Source organism: Marmota marmota, unplaced genomic scaffold, assembly GCF_001458135.2.
Source record: "Marmota marmota marmota unplaced genomic scaffold, marMar, whole genome shotgun sequence".
NCBI lineage: Eukaryota > Metazoa > Chordata > Mammalia > Rodentia > Sciuridae > Marmota > Marmota marmota.
The window spans coordinates 37477565-37500812 of record NW_025999900.1 but is presented as its reverse complement, the minus strand read 5'-3'; the positions used below and the strand labels follow the sequence as shown (position 1 = coordinate 37500812).

The following is a 23248-nucleotide window of genomic DNA, read 5'->3' as shown; positions in this document are numbered from 1 at the left end:
GTCCATTCTCCCTGGGGTCCGCCCACCTTCGCTCCCACCCACCAATGGCGGGGCCGAAGCCCGGCCTCTTCCAGCGGGGTAGTGTGAACGCCATCCAGGAAGTCTCTTGAGGTGGGAGGTCCTAAAAGGCTGAGAACGGTACGTAGGCAACCACAGATATGCCTGATTGAAAATAAAATCTGGCGGCAGCTCGCCTCCGACCGCTCAGTTCGCAGGTGAACGGGCCTCTCGGCATCTTTTTGACCCTCTCCGTTGGGGGCGCTCTAAACTTACACATGTAGTTACCTGTTTCAGGGAAGCCATCTTGGATCGTGCCGGCGTCAGGCGGGCGGGGAGGGGAGGGAGAATTTTCGGCTTTCTGTCCGACTATGTCTGTCCAGCCCCAACATATTCTCCTACAGATAGGCTTTCCCTCAGTCATGAAGAGGAACTCTGCAATAATACTGAATGTGAATAAAAGCAACCACCACCACCCTCTAGCATAACTGCAGGATTGATGAGGTTTTACCAAATCAGAAAAACCAAAATCAATTCTTGAAATTAAAGTCGGTATTACCACTTCTTAGGGAAATCCTTTATAATCAATTCTTCAAAATATCAGCGCATCACCAACACAGATAGCTTCCAATTTTTATACTTCACTTGTTTTATTTATTTATTTATTTATTGGTACTGGGGATTTAACCTTTTTCAAACAGGGTCTAGCTGGATTTTAGATACTCTGGCCTTGGCCTCCAGAGTTGCTGATATTACAAGAGTGCCCCACGATGCCGGCTTAATTTATGTTTTTCATTATTCTGACTTTGAAAGCAGAGTACTCAGAAATACTAAAATTTGAGGTATAGTTCCATTTAAAAAAAAAAGTCTTATAATTGATCAACAGATCCAAACAAATACATTCAGTGCTAACTATGAACTTATGAGAATTATATGTAAGGAGGAAGGACCATTAGGAGGCAATCTTAGAAACAACGCCACTTTTAAATAACTGCATAAATGTTGAAAAAAGAAATAATTTTATTGAAGATGAAATTGTACTCGATGAGAAAGATCTGATTTTCCCAATCTTACTCTCTATAGCTATTTGCATTTTACTACATAAATTTTGAAGGCATTCCTTCCAGATCATTAGAGGAATTTCTCAAGTAGTAACATAATTGCATATCCATATGCGATTAGAAGTCATCTTAAGGCAGGCACTGAAGCATAGGCCTCTAATCCTAGCAATTATGGAGGCTAAGGCAGGAAGACTCCCAAATTTCACGCCAGCCTAGGTAACTTAGCAAGACCCTGGCTCAAAATAAATAATAAAAAGGGTTGGTGAAGGAGCTCAGTAGTAGAGTAAGTATCCTTGTATTCAATCCCCAGCACCAAAAAACAAAAACAAAACCCTTTCTTGTCTGCTGCTACCATTTTATCATATTTGAGGATGTGAGGTATTAGGATTTATCAAAACACTGTGTTGTTTATCTGTAAATGCATATACCTATATAATCTTAAATACCAATGGTTACCAAAATAAGAGCTTGTTATCCTTCCGGTTACTATCTGATATAGAAGAGGGCTGCCATCAAAGGATGGTATTATAGAAAGAGGAAAAAGGAGGTCCTGATTCAACAATTTCAGATATCTATACTGATTTTTTTTTTTAAGATTTTTAAAAAGATGGACACAATCTTTATTTTTATTTGGTGTTGAGGATCAAACCCAGTGCCTCACATGTGCAAGGCAAGCGCTCTGACACTGAGCTATAATCCCAGCCCCTCTATACTGATCTTTTACTATAGATTGGTTTTCCAGCATCACTGGTAAACAATCAACACCCACATTATCTAATAAAATTCTGCACATGGAGGTGGAATATCCATTTTCTACAATTCTTCATGACCAACTGACTCACAACACGAGCACATCACAAATGTACTTTTGTTTACCATTTCTTTACACTTGGTGAAACACCCAAATACAGAAGCTTATAAGTTGAATAGCAGAACTGGATGTATAAGTTAGGATTTATAATTATGCTCTCAATTATCCAAATGGTATCAATGACTCTGAAAGCAGGAAGTCTTAGACAGAATGCTATCTTTGACCAAGGCTCTAATGCTTCCCAATTGCTAAAAGATACTTTGGTATGGTAAAGAAAAACTTCTGTAAAGAAACTACAATGTTAATTTAATTCTGTCCCTGGGGTAAGGGAACAGGCAGCTAACTCCAAATTCAACAGCCTCAATTGCTTTTTGGCAAGCACTCTATCACTGAGCTACATCCATAGCCCCCTCTCTATTCCTTTTTTTTTTTTTTTAAGTACTTTTTTTTAGTTGTAGATGGACACAATATATTTATTTTTATGTGGTGCTGAGGATCAAACCCAGTACCTCACACATGCAAAGCAAGTACTCTCCTACTGAGCTACAATCCCAGCCCTCTGTTCCTTTTTGAATAAGTAAAAATTGAAAGAAGAAAAAAAAAAAAAAAAAACCAAGCTGGGCATGGTAGTACATACCTATAATTCCAGCTACTTGAGAGGCTGAGGCAGGAGAATGGCAAATCTGAGGCCAGCCTGGGTGACTTAGTGAGATTATCTCAAAAATTAAAAAGGGTGGGGGCTATAGCTCAGTAGACAGCTCAGTGGAGACCCACTGGAGTCACTCCTTAGTACTGGGGAAAGAAAAAGCAATACCCAGAATTTTTTCCAACTTCCTGGTACAACATTGATTACTACTACTACTGGGAGCAAAAGGGGGTATAAAACAAATCTGAAGGAGGCGGCTTCTTCCATATATTTGATACCATACTCTAGGAGGAAGAGTTATCTACTTATGCTAGATATATAATCAGAAATGACACATGGAATATGAGCAACTTGAATACATGCATATATTTAATAATGAAACAATTCATTAACAACAAAAATTATAAAAATTCATGAGACCTCGGTGCTGTGGAAAAAAGTGAGATATCAAGGAAAATAAGCAACTGACCCAGAAGGTATGAGTGAAGTGAAGTGAAGCAAAGGCAAATATGGCTAGGATAGTATTATATGATCTGAAAAGGAGAAGGGCTGGAGAAGCAACCAGTTATCTGATTGCTTGGTAATGAGCAGCCTTAATGTATACTGCACAGAATAGAGGCTATGAGCCAAAGGAAGGCAGGAGAGGAAAAGAAGAATATATAACCCAGGGTAAACAGATGGAAGAGAGCAGGAATTACAGAGATGACTCTAAGGCCTTTTGTTTCCTCTAAAGTCTAAAATAAGTCAGAAGTTTTTAAGTGTGTCAGTCAAATTCTATAATCACATCATGAGTAGCACTAGGCACCTGTGAAGAAACGGTGAGGGAAGTGGTTTATAAAAATAAAGGGGTGATATGGATCCTGCTCTACAGAGCTTACAACCTATATGAGAAGACAAATTCTACACATAAAACTACTATAAAATGTATTTACAAAGTAACATACATATAAATAAATATACATATGAACAGCCAATATAGGAAAGCTAAGGGGTACTATGTCAATAATTGCTTAGAAGTCCCTAGGAGATCGCTGAAGGCTTCCTAAAGGAAAAACTGTTGGACTTTAAGTACAGTGTTAGTAGAGAGTAGGACATATGCAAAGGTACAGAAGTAGGAATAAATATACCATGTACAATAAGCAAATAAGCTTGATTAGAGTCCAAATATATCTAGTTAAGAAGTGAGTATGATGAAACAATAGAGATAATTCAGTGAAGTACACTGCAATGTTACATCTGGTCCCTAAACAAAGTGAATACGAAATGAATGTTTTCTTTAGGTAAGGATAAGTGGCCACAGGTCCAGGACCAACTCCACTTCTCTCAAGTTTGGTAAGTAAGATACAGAAACCAGCAATGGGATAGTAGAGAAGCACTCAGCTTCCTTGAACAAGTAGAAGGAACTGCTTTCTGCAAGAACTTGTCCAAAGTGGACAAGTTGTGGCAAGTAGTCCCCCAAAAACAAAGAAGTTAAAAAACTCAATGAAAGTTCCTATGCAGCAGATCTACTATCCTAAGGCCAGCTAGATCCTGGTCATCTCAAGTGTTTAAGCAGAATATACTTGTCCCTTGCTACTAATTCTTGATGGGGAGCATATTATATATGCTTATTAAATTGTTTATTTTTGAACTACCCTGACAATCAACTTTGATCCTAACATTTTAGAAATTAAAAAAGAAGTTGAAAAAAGCCCCAATCTACAGGGAAGGCTCACGTCCCTGAAGGAGGACAGGTCAGTAAGGGCTCAAATTCTTCCCTGTTCTTTTAAGTGGAAAAGCAAAATATCACACCTTGAAAAGAGGCTGCTCTCAGCCAAACCAAGTAAGACTTCTTTCTTTAAGCCTATTGATCTGAAGCTGTTCCAGGAAAGAAAGACAGAAAAAAAAAAAAAAAAGAGTTCAGGTCAGATGTTCAGCAGCAGCCAGCGTCCGACCCTAGATCACGACAGTTCTGCTGAGAGGCGCTGGGTCCCAGTGATGTTGAAATTGACTGTTGGGGCCCAATCTTGATGCCATTTGCCTGTAAAAGAAAAAAAAAGGCACAAGTTCCCACCTTGGTGCTAAAGTGAATGGGAAAAAAGGAGCGGGGAGAAAGGGAGAAATCATTAATTATATCTAAAACCAGGTATGACCTTGGCAGGTAACAATTGCCATAGCCAAATTGTTAGGGTACATATAATCTCTGATGGTTAAGGATAAGATGACTAGCTGGGGTATAAAAATCTTAGTTGCCTGAAAGTGGTTTCTGTTCCATTTTTAAGGTGCACTGTTACACAGTTATATGTAGAATTAAGATATAATTAGCTAGGTAAGAGTAGAGGAGGCACAAGTATAGAAGTAGTATACGATTCTTTTTTTGTTTTGTCTCAGAATTTGCTTTACAGAAATGACCCTCCCAAGCTGGGCACCATAGCATATGTCTATAATCTGACAGAATTGGGAGGCTGAAGCAGGAGAACTTCAAGGTCTGCCTTAGTAACTTAGTTAAGACCCTCACCAACTTAAACCCTGTCTCAAACTTTAAAATAATAATAATTTTTAAAAAAGTCTAGGGAGAAAAAATAGAACAAACAAACAACAAAACAGAAATAAAAGGTCTGGGGCTGTACCTCACTGGGAAAGTGACCTTGGGTTAAATCCCCAGTATACCAGGCCTTTTTGAGCAATTAAGTATTAAACCCAACAAAAAAGAATTTAAAAACAAAATTTTAAATATTAAATCTCTCTTTAAGCTCTAAAAATGTTAAAAAACAGAGACTGAGACAAAAACTCCCATATGGTGTAAGTCTTTTAGATTACCACCCTAACAATTTCTTTAAGCATTCTAGGTCTCAGACTTGAGGAAAAACAGAAATTGATTACAGGTTTCCTTGTGCCTACATTAGGAAAAGAGCTTGAAATGGCAGAGTTACAATTCATGTATCAGACAGGGAATGTTTACATTGTAGGGATCTTCCACTGCTTTTCATAACAGAACAAAATTAACTAGAACAAAATTAACTATCAACACCTCACCCACCACCCTTTCTTACCTCATTGTGGACGTCAAATAAACCCTGCTGGATCTTCCTATATATTTCTTTGGCTGTGTTAATGAAGGCCTGAAGGAGACATAAATCATTTATCAGTCTTAAGGTAAGGTAGAGAAATGAGAGAAAGAGAATACAAATATTATTCTTATTTGGATTTCTAAGGTGAAGTAGGAATCACTAGAAAGGAGTAAAAATATGTAAGAATCCCCAAATATCCCTGTTAAGAGCCAATGAGAGTAGTTTCAAAAGGAAAAAGGGAATTTTATGTATTCTGGTACTACTCAAAGATGTTCCCAGGATTCTGAGCTTGGTACCCTCTTTAGACAAACATGATCTCTTTTCAATTAATTACTGAAGATATAGTCAACACCAGGCTAGGAAAGACTATAGTGGAACCAATAAACAACGCCCACCCCAACTATAGTGAGAGTGGTTTCTAACCCATACTTACCAATTAATGTTACTCAAAGCAAAAGTACAACCTTAGGAATCAGGATAAAATAAAATGGAACAGTACCCTTAAAATGAGACATTTAGTCATTATGACTTCAAGATGCCCTTTCTTTGCCCTTATCCTATAGAAATGTCTTCTATTGAATAAAAGGACAAAGATGGTAATGCAATCTCTGGAGAACTTTCACTTTTTCCAAAATAGTACCTCTTCAACATTGCAGGCTGTTTTGGCTGAAGTTTCCATGAATATAAGTCCATGCTCCCGAGCAAAGGCCTCTCCTTCCTCTCTCTTCACATCCCTGCGGGACTCTAGGTCACTGCAAGAGATTAATTGGGGGGGAAACTAAAAAAAGATCCAAGTGAAAGAGGAAACTCTAAATCTAAAAGAATCCCATAATGGTTTCAACTGCCAGCTAATCTGTAAAGTATGTAGATCCTACATTATATTCTCTTGTAAAGGATTACTAATTTCTGTAGCCTCTTAGAAAACATGCTTCAACTGGGAGCAGTGACACTTGCCTGTAACCAACCCCAGCTACTTGACAAGATAAGGTGAAAGGATCACAGACATGAGGCCAGTCTTGGCAACTTAATGAGACCCTATCTCAAAATACAAAATAAAAAGGACCAGGAAGAGCTCAGTGGTAAAGTGCCCCTGGATTCAATCCCGAGTACTGGGGGGTGGTGGAGGGAAGCAACAGAAGAAGAAAAAAGAAAACACTCTTCAGATTCAAGACAGTCACTGCATAATACCTTACTCTAATACAAAGAAAAGGCTTATAAAGGCAAGCCTGATAAATCACTCAAAACTATACCATATGCTTCTTTTTTCAAATGAGATCCAGAAGAACAAAGTAGAAATGATAAAAGGGAAACTCGTAATTGCTAAAAAAGTAGGAAAGTCATGATTTCTCATTCTATAGTGCTAAGTGTCTTCGTTTTTACTAGAATCAATCCTCAGGAGACAGCAAGGAATAAGGAGAACATAGTTGCATTAACTCTCACTAGTCTCATTTCTAGTGTATATATAAGTGGCTTGGCCCCAGGAAATTAAAGTGATATGGTTAAAATTAGGTGATAAAAAAACAAAAAGAGAAAGGGCTTAGAAAGGAAATGAAGTGGTGTGGAAAGACTACAAAGAGGGGCTGGGGATGTGGCTCAAGCGGTAGCGTGCTCGCCTGGCATGCGTGCGGCCCGGTTCGATCCTCAGCACCACATACAAACAAAGATGTTGTGTCCGCCGAGAACTAAAAAATAAATATTAAAATTCTCCCTCTCTCTCTCCCTCCCTCCCTCCAAAAAAAAAAATTAAAAAAAAAAGACTACAAAGAATAAAAGGCTGACAAAAAAATGTTATACTGTTTGATAATTATTTTTCAAGTTGGAAATTTTCATTTGGAAGGTTTCCAGTTTTCAACCACACACACACAAAAAAAAATCAAGTACTAAGTCCATTAAAGAACAACAAACCTACAGTTTATATTTATTATACATGTGCTGTGTGAATACCAAGGAGAAATTATCTGTTTAAATGCCAACACTCCCAAATTTGCACCTCTACCCAGATGCTCCTATAAGCTCCAGAATTGTTTGTCCACTTGTATTCTTCATTTCCACAATTATGTAAGAGGCACCTCAACTTAACACATCAAAATCAAACTTCCAAACTGTGACTACCCCAGGCTTCTACATCTCAGTAAATGGCCAGAACAAAACCCAAGGTGCTGAAATGACCCCTTTTCCTTCCTAACTCCAAATATCCAATTTATCCCAAAGTAAATTCTTCTAGAATGTACCTTAACATCCTCCTTTTCTCTCTCCAGGTCACTACCCTATTCTAAGTCACTGTTCTCTCTGACCTGGATGACTACAATTGGTATCCTATTGCAACTTTTGTTTCCCTCCAGAGTGATCTTAAAAATCTGATGAAGGGCTGGGGTTGTGGCTCAGCGATAGAGTGCTCTTCTAGTGCATGTGAGGCCCTGGGTTCAAGCCTCAGCACCACAAAAAAATAAATAAATAAAAACAAAGGTATTGTTTTCAACTAAAAGAAATAAATATTTTTTTAAAACTGACGAAGCATCCAGGTGCAGTGGTGCATGCCTGTAATTCCAACAACTTGGGAGGTTGAGGCAGGAGACTCACAAATGTGAGGAAGTAGGAGCAACCCAGCAAGACCTTCTCTCAAAATAAATAAATAAAAAGTTGGGGATGTAGCTCAGTGGTAAAGTGTCTCTGGGGACCATCCAAAGTACCACCAAAAAGGGAAAGAAAAAAAAAAATGACCAAGCCAGCCATTAACTCTTTAATGCAGGACAACAAGTACAGCTCAACGATAAAGCCATGCATGATGCATGAGACCTTCAACAAGATCTCCACCACCACAAATCTCAAATGTTTTCACTGTATTTGGAATAAAATCCAACCTTGTTACTTATGCCTGTGAGGTGCTGTGAGATTTGGTTCTTTCCTAACTTTTCCAACTTCATCTTGCACCATTTTCTTTGATTAGATCCAATACTGGGTTTCTTTCAATACCACAAACTTGCCAAGTTTCTTCTTCCCAGTCAAGACTTTCATACAGAGGCTAACCCTATGTGATACCTATTTTTAACCTTTGCTCAGTAAAGTTTTGCCTATCCTTCTATTTCCAGCTAAATATCACTCTTAATCAAAAACAGGTATCCTACTACTGTCCTACTTTTCCCTTCACTGCATTTATAATCACTTGTACAAATCATTTCATATTTAAAATGATACAAATCATTTTGATGTCTCCACTAGACTATAAGGTTCATGAAAGCGGGGCATGACTTTTTTGCATTTGGCAACTCAGAAACTCAGTGTCTTAACATTACAGGTCTTCAAGAAATCAGAAAAACTAATGAATATAATTATCTTGTGTCTGCAGTTATCAAATGCACACCATTACAAACTCAAAAAGGATACCATGAAATACTTTATTTACATATTTTTATATATATGTATGTGTGTGCATATATATTCATTATATACATATACATATATGTATGTATACACACATATACATATATGTACACACACACTCACTTTTTTTCTTTTTGGTGAGATTGGGGATTGAACTTAGGAACACTCTACCACTGAGCTACATCTGAAGCTCTCTTTATTTTTGAGACAGGTCTCGCTCAGTTGCTGAGGTTGGCCCCAATCTTGTAATCCTCGCCTTTTTATTTTTGAGGAAAATACATCAACATTCAATGTTAGAGCACCACATAAATTACAAAATTAAGGTAGTTCAGTGTCAACATCAGAGCACGTCAGATACTATTCAATATTTTTGTGAAACTGAGTTTTGGGCAGTTGCTGTGATAAAATGCAAGTAATGCCAAAAAAAAAAAAAAAAAATCAACAGGAAATGAAAGTGGCAGTGTCCAATCTTGATTGCAAGGTTTGAGATGCTCTGCTGTGCCTGACAGAGATACAGGTCATTGGTAAGAAACTGTAAATATTTAAGAATGAAATAAAAATTTTTATTTGGGGGCTGGGGTTGTGGCTCAGCGGTAGAGTGCTCGCCTAGCATGCATGAGGCACTGGGTGCGATCCTCAGAACCACATAAATGTAAGATAAAGATACTGTATCCACGTAAAACTAAGAAATAAAATAAATATTTAAAAAAATATTTTATTTTAACTTATATTTTTCATAAGTATATTTATATTGTTTAGAACTATCTACTTTTTGTTTGTTTTAGATTTAACTATTTAATAATAAAACTATTAAATATTTCTTTTGGCCTTTAGATGACAATTTTTTTTTTTTTTACTGAAAATAATAAGTGTTGGCAAAGATGTAGAGAAATTAGAAGCCCTGTGCATTGGGGCTGGGGATGTGGCTCATGCAGTAGCACTCTCGCCTGGCATACGCGGGGCACTGGGTTTGATCCTCAGCACCACATACAAAATAAAATAAAGATGTTGTGTCCTCCACCAAAAACTAAAAAATAAATATTAAAAAATTCTCTCTCTTAAAAAAAAAAAAAAAAGAAGAAGAAGAAGAAGAAGAAACCCTGTGCATTGCCAGTAAAATGTAAAATGTTACAGTCACTATGAAAAACAGCATGGTGGTTCTTCAAAAAATTAAACAGAATTATCATATGATCCAGCAAGTCTACTTTTGGGTGCATATCCAAAAGAACTGAAAGGAAGGACTAGTACAGATCTCTGTACCCATGCTGACAGCATTATTCACAAAAGGTGGCAGCAATACAAGTGTCCACAGATAAATGGATGAACAAAATCTGGCATATGCATACAATTAAATACTATACATCCTTAAAAAGCAAAGAAATTCTGATATGTGCTACAATATGGATAAAGCTTGAAGATGAGATGCTAAGTAAAATAAGCCAATCACAAAAGCATAAATATTTCATGATTCCACTAACATGAGAAGCCTACATTAGTTAAAATTCATAAAGAAAGAAAGCAGGGGCTGGGGATATAGCTCAGTTGGTAGAGTGCTTGCCTCACATGCACAAGGCCCTGAATTCAATCCCCAACACCACCAATAAAAAGAAAAAAGAAAGAAAGAAAGCAAACAGAATAGTGGTTGCCACAGAGGAAAAGCAGGTGGGGAGATAAGCCCAAGTACTGAATGGTTACAGAATTTGAGAAGATGAAAACAGTTCTGGAGATGAATGGTGGTGATGGTTGCAGAATACCATAAATACACATAATGTCATAGAACTGTACACTTTAAAATGGTTAAATGAACATGCCTGTAATCCCAGCTACTCTGGAGGTGGAGGCAGGAGGAGCACAAGTTTGAAGCCAGCCTCAGCAACTTAGCAAGATCCTATCTCAAAATAAAAAGGGTTGATGTGTATGTAGCTCAGTGGTAGAATGCCCCTGTGTTCAATCCCTAGTACTGGAGGAAAAAAAAAAGTGATAAATTTTAAGTTCTGTATATTTTACCTCATTAATTCATTCATTTTTTACTGAGACCATAAAAAGAACCATAAACTGAGAAATTCTGCGGACTAAGAAATTTAATGCCCACAGAGTACCTAGATGACTCCTGATGGTTAATATTCGTAAAGATAAAATTTTACCTTTTATTCCCAATCAGCATGATAACCATGTTGGAGCTAGAGTGTTGGCGGGCATCCTCTAACCATGAGGTTAGGTGATTGAAGGTTTCACGCCTACAACAGAAAAAGTTCAGAAAGTGGGTCAGAAGCCCATTTCAAAAGGCCAAAGCAGGGTTAGGGATGTAGCTCAGTAGTAGAGTGAGTTCTCTGCATGTGAAGGCCCTGAGTTTGATCCCCAGCACTGAAAAATCAAATGAATGAATTCCAAGCCCAAAGCAACTTCAAATACATAGGAAAAGGGAGAAAGTTATATTGTATATAGAAAAATATTAAAGAGGTCATCTTTAGCAGAACATGTTGATAGAAAAGCATTGAATTTCCCTCCCACATACCAAAACTGGCTCACCTTGTAATGTCATACACCAGCAGTGCTCCAGCTGCTCCCCTGTAGTAGGAACGGGTGATAGAACGGAAGGATTCTTGCCCAGCCTTTCCCATCAACATGGCAACAACAAAAAAATCCCAATAAAACTAGGTTATTTCCAGAGAACTGACTTAATCACATACTAGCCCAAAACAAAGGACTTAACTAACAATGGATTTCTATTAGATTAAGAGAATTAGGAAAAGAACACACACCTGCCCAGGGAAAATCCTGGTAGAGTGTCAATATTCTGTAATAAGAATGCAATTGCTATTTTGGGTGGCTGGATTACTCTTCCTATGAAATTGTCCAACAAATTGCTTGATGTTTAACATCCCTAACCCTAGTCACTAAATGCCAGTAGCACTCCAGAATCATCATGACATCAAAGTCCTTTGCATATATTTCTCAATATACCCCAGAAGGGAACAATTGGAAATGGGAATGGAAACTCAGAGTATGTTGTATTTTCAATCCCAAATATGATGACTTCATATTAATCTTTCTGTTTCTACCCATAAAGAGAAAAATTATCTTAGAATGCCAACACCCTGTGGAAGTTTCTTTCCAATGGATCAATGTAGAAAATTAGATGTAAAACAACTAAATTGAGCATATGCTAAATGACCTTTAGTGATCCATGGATAATAGCAGGACAACCTACCTAAATGTCCCTTGCTAAAAATCCCAACATGGAAAATAGAAATAAGGAACAGGAAAAGATACCCAAAAGCTAGGATAAAATTTTCCTTTAAAAAAATCCAGCTTGTTCACATTTCTAATTGGGCCAAAATATTAAGTTTTATTTATAACCAAGCAATTAGTTAATTCCCCCACATGCTGCAAATATTTGCTTTCTTTTCATGATAATTCTTTCTTTTTTTCTTAGGGGAAGCAAAAATGTGCGTGTGTCTTTTTTTTCTTTTTTGGTACTGGAGATTGAACCCAGGGAGCTTTACTCCTGAGCCGCATCCCTGTCTTTTTTATTTTCAGACAGGGTCTTGCTAAGTTGCTGAGAGTCTCACTAAGTTGCTGGGGCCGGCCTCAAAAAACTTTTTGAGATCTTCCTGCCTCAGCCTCCAGAGTCACAGAGATTATAGGTATGCACCATTGTGCCCAGTGAAGAAGTGTCTTTCAAACAATACTATGTATATCCTGTGCATCGAATCTATCCTATTAGGAAAGGTTTTATATTATTATTTTGGGGGGTTGGTTTGTTTTTCTTTGGTACAGTATTGGGGATTTTACCATGGGCATTCTACCTTTGAACTACATTCCCAGCTCTATTTTTCATTTTGTGACAAAGTCTCACTAAGTTGCAGAGACTGGCCTTCAATTTTTGATCCTCCTGCCTCAGCCTCCTGAGCAGCTGGGATTACAGGCAAACACCACCCTACCTAGCTAGTTTTCACATTTTTGAGATTATTTATCTTCATATCCTTACTCAAGGTTGGGAAGTCTGAAAGACAGGAAAACTATGATGAAGACAAAAATAAATAAATAAATAAATTGCCTTCTGATTGTATCAACAGTGACAACACTAACACTATAATAATATTTTAAACTATCTTTTGGCATACACTATGTGTCAGGAACCATAAGCTACAATTACATATATTATCTCACTTAATTCTTTTTAACAGTCCTGAAACAAATATTACTATTATAATTCCCCTTTTGAAAATGGGAAAAATAAAATTTAAGGAAGAAAACTCAACAACAGGCCCAAAATCATAAAGCAGTGCTGGAGCTATAATTTAAATTTAAGATCTTAGTGCTTTTTCTAGCACAAAAGTTCTTTTTTTTCTTAGCCATTATATCATATAATCTAAATCAGGGTTTGAGGGAAAAGAAACCAAGTGCATTAACCCTAAGGCTACTTTGGTAAACATACAAGAATCTCTCCATAAAAGAATCACACAAATATTTAGTGAATTTTATAATTGCTAGAACATCTGAATCCAAAAACAAAAAATAAATTCAAAAGTTCTCCTTCGGTAATACAATACTTTTTAAGATGTAAACAATACTTTTGCCTCCAAGAGCTCACATAAAGTTTTATATTTATTCCCTAATAATTCCATGTCTTACATTATTTGGGTCCTGTTTTGCTTTAATCTCTTACTTTTTCTCCTCTTCTGCTATCATTGAAAGTCCTCTTCTACTTCCCCCAAGTCCTACTAGGAACTAAAAGGCAAAGTGAGGGAAGCCCTCATGATAGTTCAATCACATGGTGGCACTTCACTTCACAACTGAAAATACTTCCAGTAGGTCATCAAAAAACCTTTAAAGGGCTGGGGATGTGGCTCAAGCGGTAGCGCGCTCGCCTGGCATGCGTGCGGCCCGGGTTCGATCCTCAGCACCACATACAAACAAAGATGTTGTGTCCGCTGAAAAACTAAAGAATAAATATTTTTAAAAAAATTCTCTCTCTCTCTTAAAAAAAAAAAAAAAAAAAAAAAAAACAAACCTTTAAAATCTAATCACTCTACTTACTTCTTCATCTCTGTCCAGTTCATGAACCAGTTTGTGAGCCAGTAAGCTAGAATGAGTAAGTGATTCCACTTAGGCTAGTCTACATCCGTTTCAGGTATCCTTGTCCATCCCCAATAAGAAATCTGAAGTAGCAACTAACTAAGACGGAGTTTTGTTAAAGAGAATGCATAGCTTTCTATTTCTTCCAGGTGGGAGCATTCTATTACACTTGTTTTTTTTTTTTTTTCCAGGGGGCAGGGACAGTACTGAGGATTGAACACTGGGACACTCTCCCACTGAGCCACATCCCCAGCCCTTAAGTCAAGATCTCACTAAGTTGACGAGGATGGCATGATCCTCCAGCCTTGGCCTCCCAAATTGCTGGGATTACAGACATGTGCCATCATTCCCAGTTCCCCTACTTCTAAAGCATATAGTTTGAAGTACCAAATTTTATAAAGTTGGATACACTCTATTTCTAAGAATCAAAATGCATTCCAAAGTAAATACAAATTAATTTGAGATTAATCAATCCTTTCCATTAGCTATAGTACAATGCCTCTTCCTTAGCCTGTGTATTTGAGAATGACACATACATATACGCATACACACAGACACACATGTAAAAACAAAACAAAAACTAGTAAGCGTCTCTAAATTTTTATTAATACCAGAACAGTGACAACAAAAAACTCTGGATAACCTGGTATGTTTAAAATATGCAGCATAAGCAGGACATGGTGGCACACACATATAATCCCAGCAATTTGAGAGGCTGACACAGGAGGATCTCAAATTTGAGGCCAGCCTCGGCAACTTAGTAAGATCCTGCCTCAAAATGAAAATTTCTATTTTGAAAAATATACATCATGGAGCTGAAGGTGAAGCTCAATGGTAGAAAGAGCACTGGGATATAAGATCCTGGGTTCAATTTGTAGCACCAAAAAATAAAACAAAATATCCATTTGATAATCTCTAAACTTTTTTTTTTTTTTTTTTTGATATAAGGATTGAATCCAGGGTTGCTTTTACCACTAAGCTACATACACAATCCTTTTTATTTCTTATTGAGATAGGGTCTCACTAGATTGCTGAGGCTGGCCTCATATTTGCGATTCTCTTGTCTGAGCCTCCAGAGTTGCTGGGATTACAAGCATACCCAGCTACATAAATGTTTTCATACAGGATAGCTTTAAAGTAAAGGGATGAGGGATGGATGGATCAAGAAAGTAGGAAGTCAAGGTGGGTAAGCGATGGGCAGGAGATCAGGGATGACAAGGAAGAAATGATCAGACTTACCCAGAAAGTTGTAGATAAGACACTACATCATAAATATGAATCTTTTAGTTTTTTCAAAGCAAATTGCTACAGTATTACAAAATCTGCTTTTTATGATTCAGCAAATGTTAATCTCGGAACAATTTTTAAAAGAGAACAGAAATGAACTAGGCCCATTTAAATGGCCAGTATTTCTTAAGAATCCTGTCTACACAGTAGTGGCTCTCAACTTTCTTACTTCGTGATTCAATAATATCTCATATGAGCATTTAAGGAAGAAAGAAGTCAGCAGCCAATACATGAATGACCATGACCATACCACTAACTCACACCTACTGGGTTTTTCTCCTGCCATCAAAACATCCATTTTTGGAAGTGGTAGAGGTTTAAGTTAAAGAGGTAGAATCTAACTTATATCAGTCTTGATGCCCACACGCTTCATTCTTTGCCACATCCTCAGAAATCTATGCTGTACTCTCTGTGGGGTCCAAATCTCCCTTTTCGGAAAATACAAAATCAGGGTTGCATTGCTTAATTAGGGTAGTGACAAAGAGTCACTAGACCTCAACAATGAAAGGGAATAAATACATAGCAACTGTTTAAAAAACATAGAGTTAACCTTGACAGCAGATACAGAGCAAGATTTCTTAGGCTTTAAATGGTGGAAAAAGGATTGAAAACAAAAACTGGCCATTTAAATGAAACAAGGTCGGAAGTTATGGATGTCAGACAGGAGTTAATCACTATTAAAAATGTAAAGTGATTCATGTTCCTGTAGTTAGGGCAACTCAACAAAGTAAGATGGAAAATCTAATCAGATCTGGGAATGGTGGTACACACCTATAATCAAAGTGACTCAGGAGGCTGAGGCCGGTCTGGACAACATAGAAAGAAAGACCCTGTCTCAAAATAAAGAATATAAAGGGTTAGCAATGTAGCTTAGTGGTAAAAGACCCCTGGTTAAATGCCTAGTGCTGGGCGTGGGGGTGGGAAGTATTTGTAACTATAAAAGGTGAAAAGTAAAGCGTTCCCATCTCGTTGATTTCTCTCTTCCCCTATTTCATCACCACCAATAGACCCACCCTCTTTACCCTTTTCCCTTGCATCAACTTTTATTGTTATATTTGGATCTTGGTTGGGGATAAAATTATTTTGTCCTCTCTTACCGTATCCCAGATTTGCAGTTTGATTTGTTTTCCATCAATGTTGACCATGCGGGCCCCAAACTCCACACCTTCAGAAAAGACCAAGAGGAAAAAAATGTGATTCTTGGGAATAAAGGACATGTTGAGTGACAGGTTAGAGTTTTTCCTCAATATTTTATGACTTAAGCTTCGTATTCAATGCCACTAAGCCCCAAACTGCCGCTATTTGCTCCAGTTAATTTTATTAATTTGTTTCCTTTTTTTAGAATTAAAAAATTATATTCTAGGTGATATGACCTGAGAATGTAACCAAAAAGTAGACAGGGGAATAAAGCTAAAAACTCAAATTAAAAAGGTGAATAAATTCTTTTTGGTACCAGGATTGAACCCAGTGCTATGCAACCACTGAGCTACACCCCCAGCCTCTTTTTGTTCTTTTAATTTTGAGACAGTGTCTCACTAAGTTGCTGAGGCTGGCTTTGAACTTGCAATTCTCCTGCCTTAGCCTCCTCAGCTGCTGGGATTACAGGTGGGCACCACTATGCTCGGCAAAAAGGTGAATAAATTCTTAGCAATGTTTTAACACTTAAATTTGATGAGGTAACATTTTGTAATTTCTTTAAATACTTGTAAAATTTTTAAAAAAATTTCCCGACTTTCAGAGTATTCTCTAGTCTCTGCATGAAACATTTCTTTCTGTAACTCTAGAACTTTTTGTTTAAAAAAAAAGAGCCCACCTAAAAAAATAGATACTCAAGAATGATACATTTCACATCACCAATAATTCCCAGAGTTCACTGGAAAACTGCACCCCTACAGCATGGAAACTGGAAATCTGAGTAAGTTTCTGGTTTACTTGGCATTATTCTTCTCTTAAGGTACTGTCAGGCCAAAATTTAAAAGATGGTCACTTATATTAAAAACAATAAATTAAATATTGGTGTGGTAGTGCACATCTGTAATCAGAGTGACTCAGGAGGCTGAGGCAAGAGGATCACAAATTTGAAACCAGCCTGGGCAACTTAGTGAGACCCTGTCTCAAAATAAAAAATTAAAAAGGACTGTGTAGCTCAGTGATGAAACACTCCTGGGTTAAATCCTCAATACCAAAAAACAAAAACAATGAATTATAAGTCAGATCATTTATCCTATTATCTATATCATACAGTACTTCACACATGAGAAATTCTAATTTTAAAGTAAGAATGATGACTGATCTAGCTTACCCTAAGGGCACCTATTAGTGATCCTATGCAGATAAGCACAATATACCTGAAATACCTCAACTTCAAGGTGCTGCACGTAGCAGAAAGGTATAAGAATTGCTTTTTACTACTCCAACTGCTTTATCAAGAATCACATGGTCCAGGTGTGGTGGTGCACACTTGGGAAGCTGAGGCCTGAAACAAGATAGTGAGACCCTGTCTCAAAATAAAAAACAAAGTTCCCCTGGGTTCACCACAGCACCAAAATTAATAAATAATCACACAGTAACCATTGAAAAAAACTCACTAATTCTTTCTGTACAACAGGAATGGAATTTCAATGGGCAAAAATTAATATGTAGAACTTTTGTCTCTTTCATGCAGTTTCTTCTAGTTGTACACTAAGACATTTTGCAAATGTATTTTCTATCCATCTGCCTTGTATGTTATGATACACAGAACTGAACTCAGAAACACAGGTTCTACTGGACTCTGGGATAAAGTTCATTGACCACTTCATTCCTTTACTTTAAAACTTGTTAATAGGGTCATTTCCCCATTACCCTCAAGTATTTAAAAACTTGGTACTGACTTTTGTTTCTCTAACTTGATTCTTTTTAATGATACCAGAGTTTGAACCCGGGGGACACTTAATCACTGAGCCACATCCCCGTTTTATTTTGAGACAGGAGCTCATTCAAGTTGCTTAGAGCTCTGCTAAATTGCTGAGACTGACCTTGAGCTTGCAATTCTTCTGCCTTAGCCTCCATGAGGCAGGGATAATTGGCGGATGCCACCACACCTGACTCCAATTGTATTCCTGGCTACTCTCCATTTGAAACTTCCAAGTTCCAGCCATATTAAATTATTTGTTTTCCAAAAGTGGCCTGCCTGATCTTTGCCATCCTGGTCTTTGCAAATGTTATTCCCTCTTGCCGAATTCATTTCCCCCTCATCACTACAACCCCTTTGCCTAGCTAACTGCTGCTCAGTAGTGATTTTCAGCACTTCCTGATAGAAGTGGAAGCCTCTCCTTCCATTTGCAATATAAATTTGATAGTATCTGCCCCCAGCCCTACCTCCTTCACTTGAAGACTACAAATAATTGACAGGAAAGTACAATGTTACCTAGTTAAGCACTGTGTTGTTAATCCCTACCACAGTGTCAGTATTAACTTAAATATTCATTAAACAAAATAGTTTCTGGTTGATGCTATCCTCTAAATCCTTTTTTAAACTCAACAATCATTTAGCTCTGAATAACTTCGTGAAGACCAATGGGAGCTTTAGGTTTCCATACTGGTAGGACTTGGAAGTAGAAACAGATTAAGAATAGGGATCTTGGGGCTGGTAGCACGCTCGCCTGGCCTGCGTGGGGCCCGGGTTCCATCCTCAGCACCACATACAAAGAAAGATGTTGTGTCCACCGAAAACTAAAAAATAAATATTAAAATTCTCTCTCTCTTTAAGAAAAAAAAAAAGAATGGGGATCTTTAGATTTCATTTAAATTTTCATATGCATGGCCAGAAGGCTAGTTTTACATATATTGTTTATTTGGGTTGGCTTTATGGATTAGAGCACCTCCAGGTTGCCTCAACACAAACGTGTGGGAGATGGTAATATTTTCCATGACCACCAGTATGTTTTCAGAACTCTATCAAAAATTTTTTAAAAGAGGAAAGCTATCACTTTCAGCTGTCTTTTCATTCTAAGGCTGGGATGGTTCTTCAATTTGCTTTTTCATCTCCAACATACAAAGGTCCATGTACTAGTGTTTTCTTTGAAAAATACATGAGGTTGGTATTTATTGCGTTTGAGTTTCTGATAAGGAAGTTATGTTTTCACGGGATTTCCTATAAACATACAAACTGTATTTGAAGGGAAAAATCCTACAACTAGTCCTTAAATCACATTCATCTTTAAATTTACCTTTCAATTATTTACTCCACATTTATCAGCGTTTAATTAGTTACTCTTCATTTAACATAATTTCGGATTAGTTTAAAGTAGTGGGGGTAACTTTCTACTTCGAACATTTAAGGCTGCTAACCTATTTGAGCAGTTTGGCTTGTCTGATTTTATCTGTTCTGGAACAAGTAAATACACCTACCTATTGTGAGGTCGTGGACAGGCTGGAACCGCTTGTCTGTGAACTGCAGGAGGAGACATGACTTCCCCACACCTGAAAGAGCAAGCACGCGGCCAGAGAACTTTCCAGCTGCTAGACTCTGGGCGTCCAGGACTGAGGAAGGGGAGCCCGGAGCCCCGCCCCCCGCCCGCTGGTCTCGAAAGGCCCAGCCCACTAAGTGAGCCCCGCCCCCGCAACCCGATTTGGGAGCTTCAGATCCCCGCCCCAGCCTTGAAGGCGGTCCACCCGTGGGTTACCTGTGTCCCCGATGATGATGTACTTGAAGAGATAAGCATAAGTCATGGTCCCGATTCCGCAGTATTCCGGGTACGCCCGATTTCTACAGCCACTTACCTCCGACTTCTCTAGCCACTCAATCTACCGATCTCCTTATTTTTCCCCTCCCCGGCCCCTCTAGCCCGGACCACGTCTCTATTGCTCTCCCCAGAAATCCTCACTCGATCCGGAGTATCCGACACCGCCTCTAGGGATTCCTCTAGACCTTCTATATGCTATTACCCCACCAAGCTCCAGGGGGCGATACCTAGCCATTCCGTACGATTGGCACCTGACTCGTTGCCGTCTCCTTCCAATCAGCCGAGTGCGACGCATGTCCTTGAGGAAGTGACGCACTTCGAGTCCAGTGGGGTTGGTGGGAGAGATGAGGGGATTGAGACGGTGGTAGCGGTTGTGTGAAGATGGAGGTAGGAATCCGGGCGCTAAGAAGGCTGGCGAGAGAAGCGTGGTCGACTGGGTTGAAGCAGAGGCGGGAAGCCGGGCGGAGAGGCGGCTGACGGGAGCGGAAAGCGGGGTTTGGAGAGTGTTGTCAGAATGTCGGGGTCAGAATCCGTCGCTTCAAGCTAACTTCCTGCATCCCCTAACTTATCCCCGCGGATCTCTTTTGGTTTCCAGTTTCCCGGAGGAAATGACAATTACCTGACGATCACAGGGCCCTCACACCCCTTCCTGTCAGGGGCCGAGGTGAGCAAGAGCTGCTGACACTTGCGGGGGGTAGGGGGCACACTGAGGCAGCGGAGCGGGGTAGGGTGGTGGGGAGGAGAGCGCGAAGGCCAGGGACTGGGGATTCGGAACCAGAGACTGCGATTGTGTTTTGAGAAAGTGGTAGAAGCAGTGGTAGCTGCTTCTAGAGCCTATGAGGATTCTAGGAGGGAAAGAAGACCTGCGGAAGGCCTGGGAAACTGCTGGCATCAGCAAACCAGGTTGTTGAAAACAGAGAACATTTAAGGAGGAGGGTAATTCTGAGTTAGAAGACTGAGGGAAATTGGGAAGAAATACCTACAGCAATCTTGAGGGATGACGAGGAATTTTTTTTTTTCAGTAGCTAAAGAAATTGGGTTCAGAGAAGTAGTTTGCCTAACAGGGATTAACCTTGAACATGTGTTCATTCTTGAACTCTGTTGAAGGGATCATATTGTTCCTCTCAGTTTTCTACTCGTCAAAGTAGTTCTTTTACTTACATGATGTCAGCTTGTTTTGCTAATGACAACAAGAAAGGAAAATAGCTGCCAATGGACATGAAAGGAGTTGAACAGAGCATGTGTTTGTTTGCAAGTGACAACTTTGGGAAGATTACTTTATCTTCATGTCACAGTTTTCCAGCTGTCAAATGGCTGTAATAATGGTTTCTTATGATGTTGTGAAGTAGAAGTAAAGGCTATGGTAAGGCTCTAAAGTGTTTCTGGAAAAGGTTTGGTTGAAATATTGTCATACTGTAATATGTGTCACTTGTTTAAGCAAAGCAGGAGTGAAACGTGAATGAGACAAAATTTTCCCAGTCTGAGAATATGCAGAATCTTGAATCTTCTACCATCTTTTGAGGATTATAATATTTTTTCAAAAGCATTGTGAACCATTTGCATTGCTCCTTTGTTTCAAGAATTCTCAATTGATGTTAAATGGGCTTATCCTCTAATAAATTCTAACATTTTCAAAGGTGAGAATTAGAAGACAATGGGTATATATTACACACACACACACACACATATATATATATGAAAGAAACAAGAAGTAGATTAGCCACTCCAAGAGTTAAATTTTATTTATGAAAATCAAGAAGACTATGCGCTGGGTGCCATGGTGCATGCCTGTAATCTCAGTGGCTCTGGAGACTGAGGCAGGAGGTTAACAAGTTCAAAGCCCGCCTCAGCAACTGTGAGGCACTAAGCAACTTCAGTAAGACCCTGTGTCTAAATAAAATACAAAACAGGGCTGGGGGTGTGGCTCAGTGGTTGAGTGCCCAAGTTCAATCCCTGATACCAAAAAAAAAAAAAAAGAAAAAGAAAAGAAACACTAGGTAAAATTAAACATAAAAATAATGATACCTGTTGTGGAGAGGATATTTTTTAGAGTGACAGAAATGTTCTGCATCTTTGATCTTTATAACAGGTATGTTTGGCTGTTTACATATGTAGAAATTCACTGAGGTAAACATTTACAATTTGTGTATCTTACAATAGTTATATCTCAATGAAATAAGTAATAATTTTAAAAGAGCAGGTGTTAGTGAAGAAGGTTTAGCATTTGTTACAGCATGTTTAATATACGAAAGTTTTCTGATCTGAAGGAAATTTAGTCTTTGTTTAATTAGTTTGGCTCTTAAATAATGATTTGTGCTGTGGGCACTGGGGGAGATAAGTTCTAAAGAAGCTAGCCTTTGTGGTGCACGCCTGTAAACCTAGCAACCCTGGAGGATGAGGCAGGAGGATCTCAAATTTGAGGCTAGCCTGGACAATTTTAGTGAGTCCCTGCCAAAATAAAAAGTAAAAAGGGCTGGGGGTATAGTTCAGTGTTAGAGCACCCCAGGATTCAATTCCAGTAAGGGGGAGCAGGGGGAGTCATAAAGATACCCATCCTTGGGGCTGGGGTTGTAGCTTGGTAATAGAGCACTTGCCTGGGATACGTGAGGCCCTGGGTTCCATCCTCAGCACCACATAAAAATAAGTAAATAAAGATATTGTGTCCATCTACAACTAAAAAAATATTTTAAAAAAAATACCCATCCTTAATTAGGAAAGGAATTTATAATGTTGTGGGGCATGGTGGTACATGCCTTAATTCCAGCTGCGTGGGAGGCTGAGGCAGGAATATTGCAAGTTCAAAGCCAGCCTCAACAATTTAGTAAGACTGTCTCAAAATTTAAAGGCGGGTGGAGCTGGGAGTGTGGTTTATTGGTTGAGTGCCCATGGTGTTCAATCTCTGGTACCAAAAAGGGAAAAAAGAAAACGTGGTGGTGTGGGGAGAAGGGTTATTTATAATGTTTTAAAAAGTTAATTATTGGGCTGGGGATGTGGCTCAAGCGGTAGCGCGCTCGCTTGGCATGCGTGTGGCCCGGGTTCGATCCTCAGCACCATATACAAAGATGTTGTGTCCGCCGAGAACTAAAAAATAAATATTTTAAAAAAATAAATAAATAAATAAAAAGTTAATTATTTTAGGCTGAATTGGTGGAATTTTCACTATTGTATCAGGGTTTTCTTGTTGGTTGTTTTTTTTTTTTTTTTTT

General features: G+C 38.5%; 2 protein-coding genes across 4 annotated transcripts in view; one reads left to right on the top strand and one right to left on the bottom strand.

Annotated features, from left to right (window-relative positions):
- Positions 1–2866: 2866 nt before the first annotated feature.
- Positions 2867–20163, bottom strand: Rab2b (RAB2B, member RAS oncogene family). Of its 3 annotated transcripts, XM_015493083.2 has the most exons (8): positions 19983–20157; positions 19708–19779; positions 16413–16480; positions 11476–11558; positions 11091–11183; positions 6206–6317; positions 5548–5616; positions 2867–4535 (listed from the first exon to the last, which is right to left on the bottom strand). In XM_015493083.2, exons 1-8 carry the CDS (start codon positions 20026–20028, stop codon positions 4428–4430), a joined length of 651 nt encoding a protein of 216 aa, XP_015348569.2. In that variant the 5' UTR covers positions 20029–20157; the 3' UTR covers positions 2867–4427. The 3 variants fall into 3 exon arrangements, with proteins under 3 accessions (XP_015348569.2, XP_048654804.1, XP_048654805.1); XM_048798847.1 differs by lacking the exon at positions 11476–11558 and having other exon boundaries at positions 16413–16514; positions 19983–20163; XM_048798848.1 differs by lacking the exon at positions 19983–20157 and having other exon boundaries at positions 16413–16514.
- A 114-nt stretch (positions 20164–20277) lies between these two features.
- Positions 20278–23248, top strand: part of Tox4 (TOX high mobility group box family member 4) — a 16036-nt gene continuing 13065 nt past the window's right edge. Inside the window, exons 1-2 of the mRNA XM_048799520.1 lie at positions 20278–20429; positions 20638–20706. Coding sequence (XP_048655477.1) covers positions 20424–20429; positions 20638–20706 — 75 coding nt within the window. The 5' untranslated portion in view covers positions 20278–20423. The remainder of the gene's footprint in view (positions 20430–20637; positions 20707–23248) is intronic.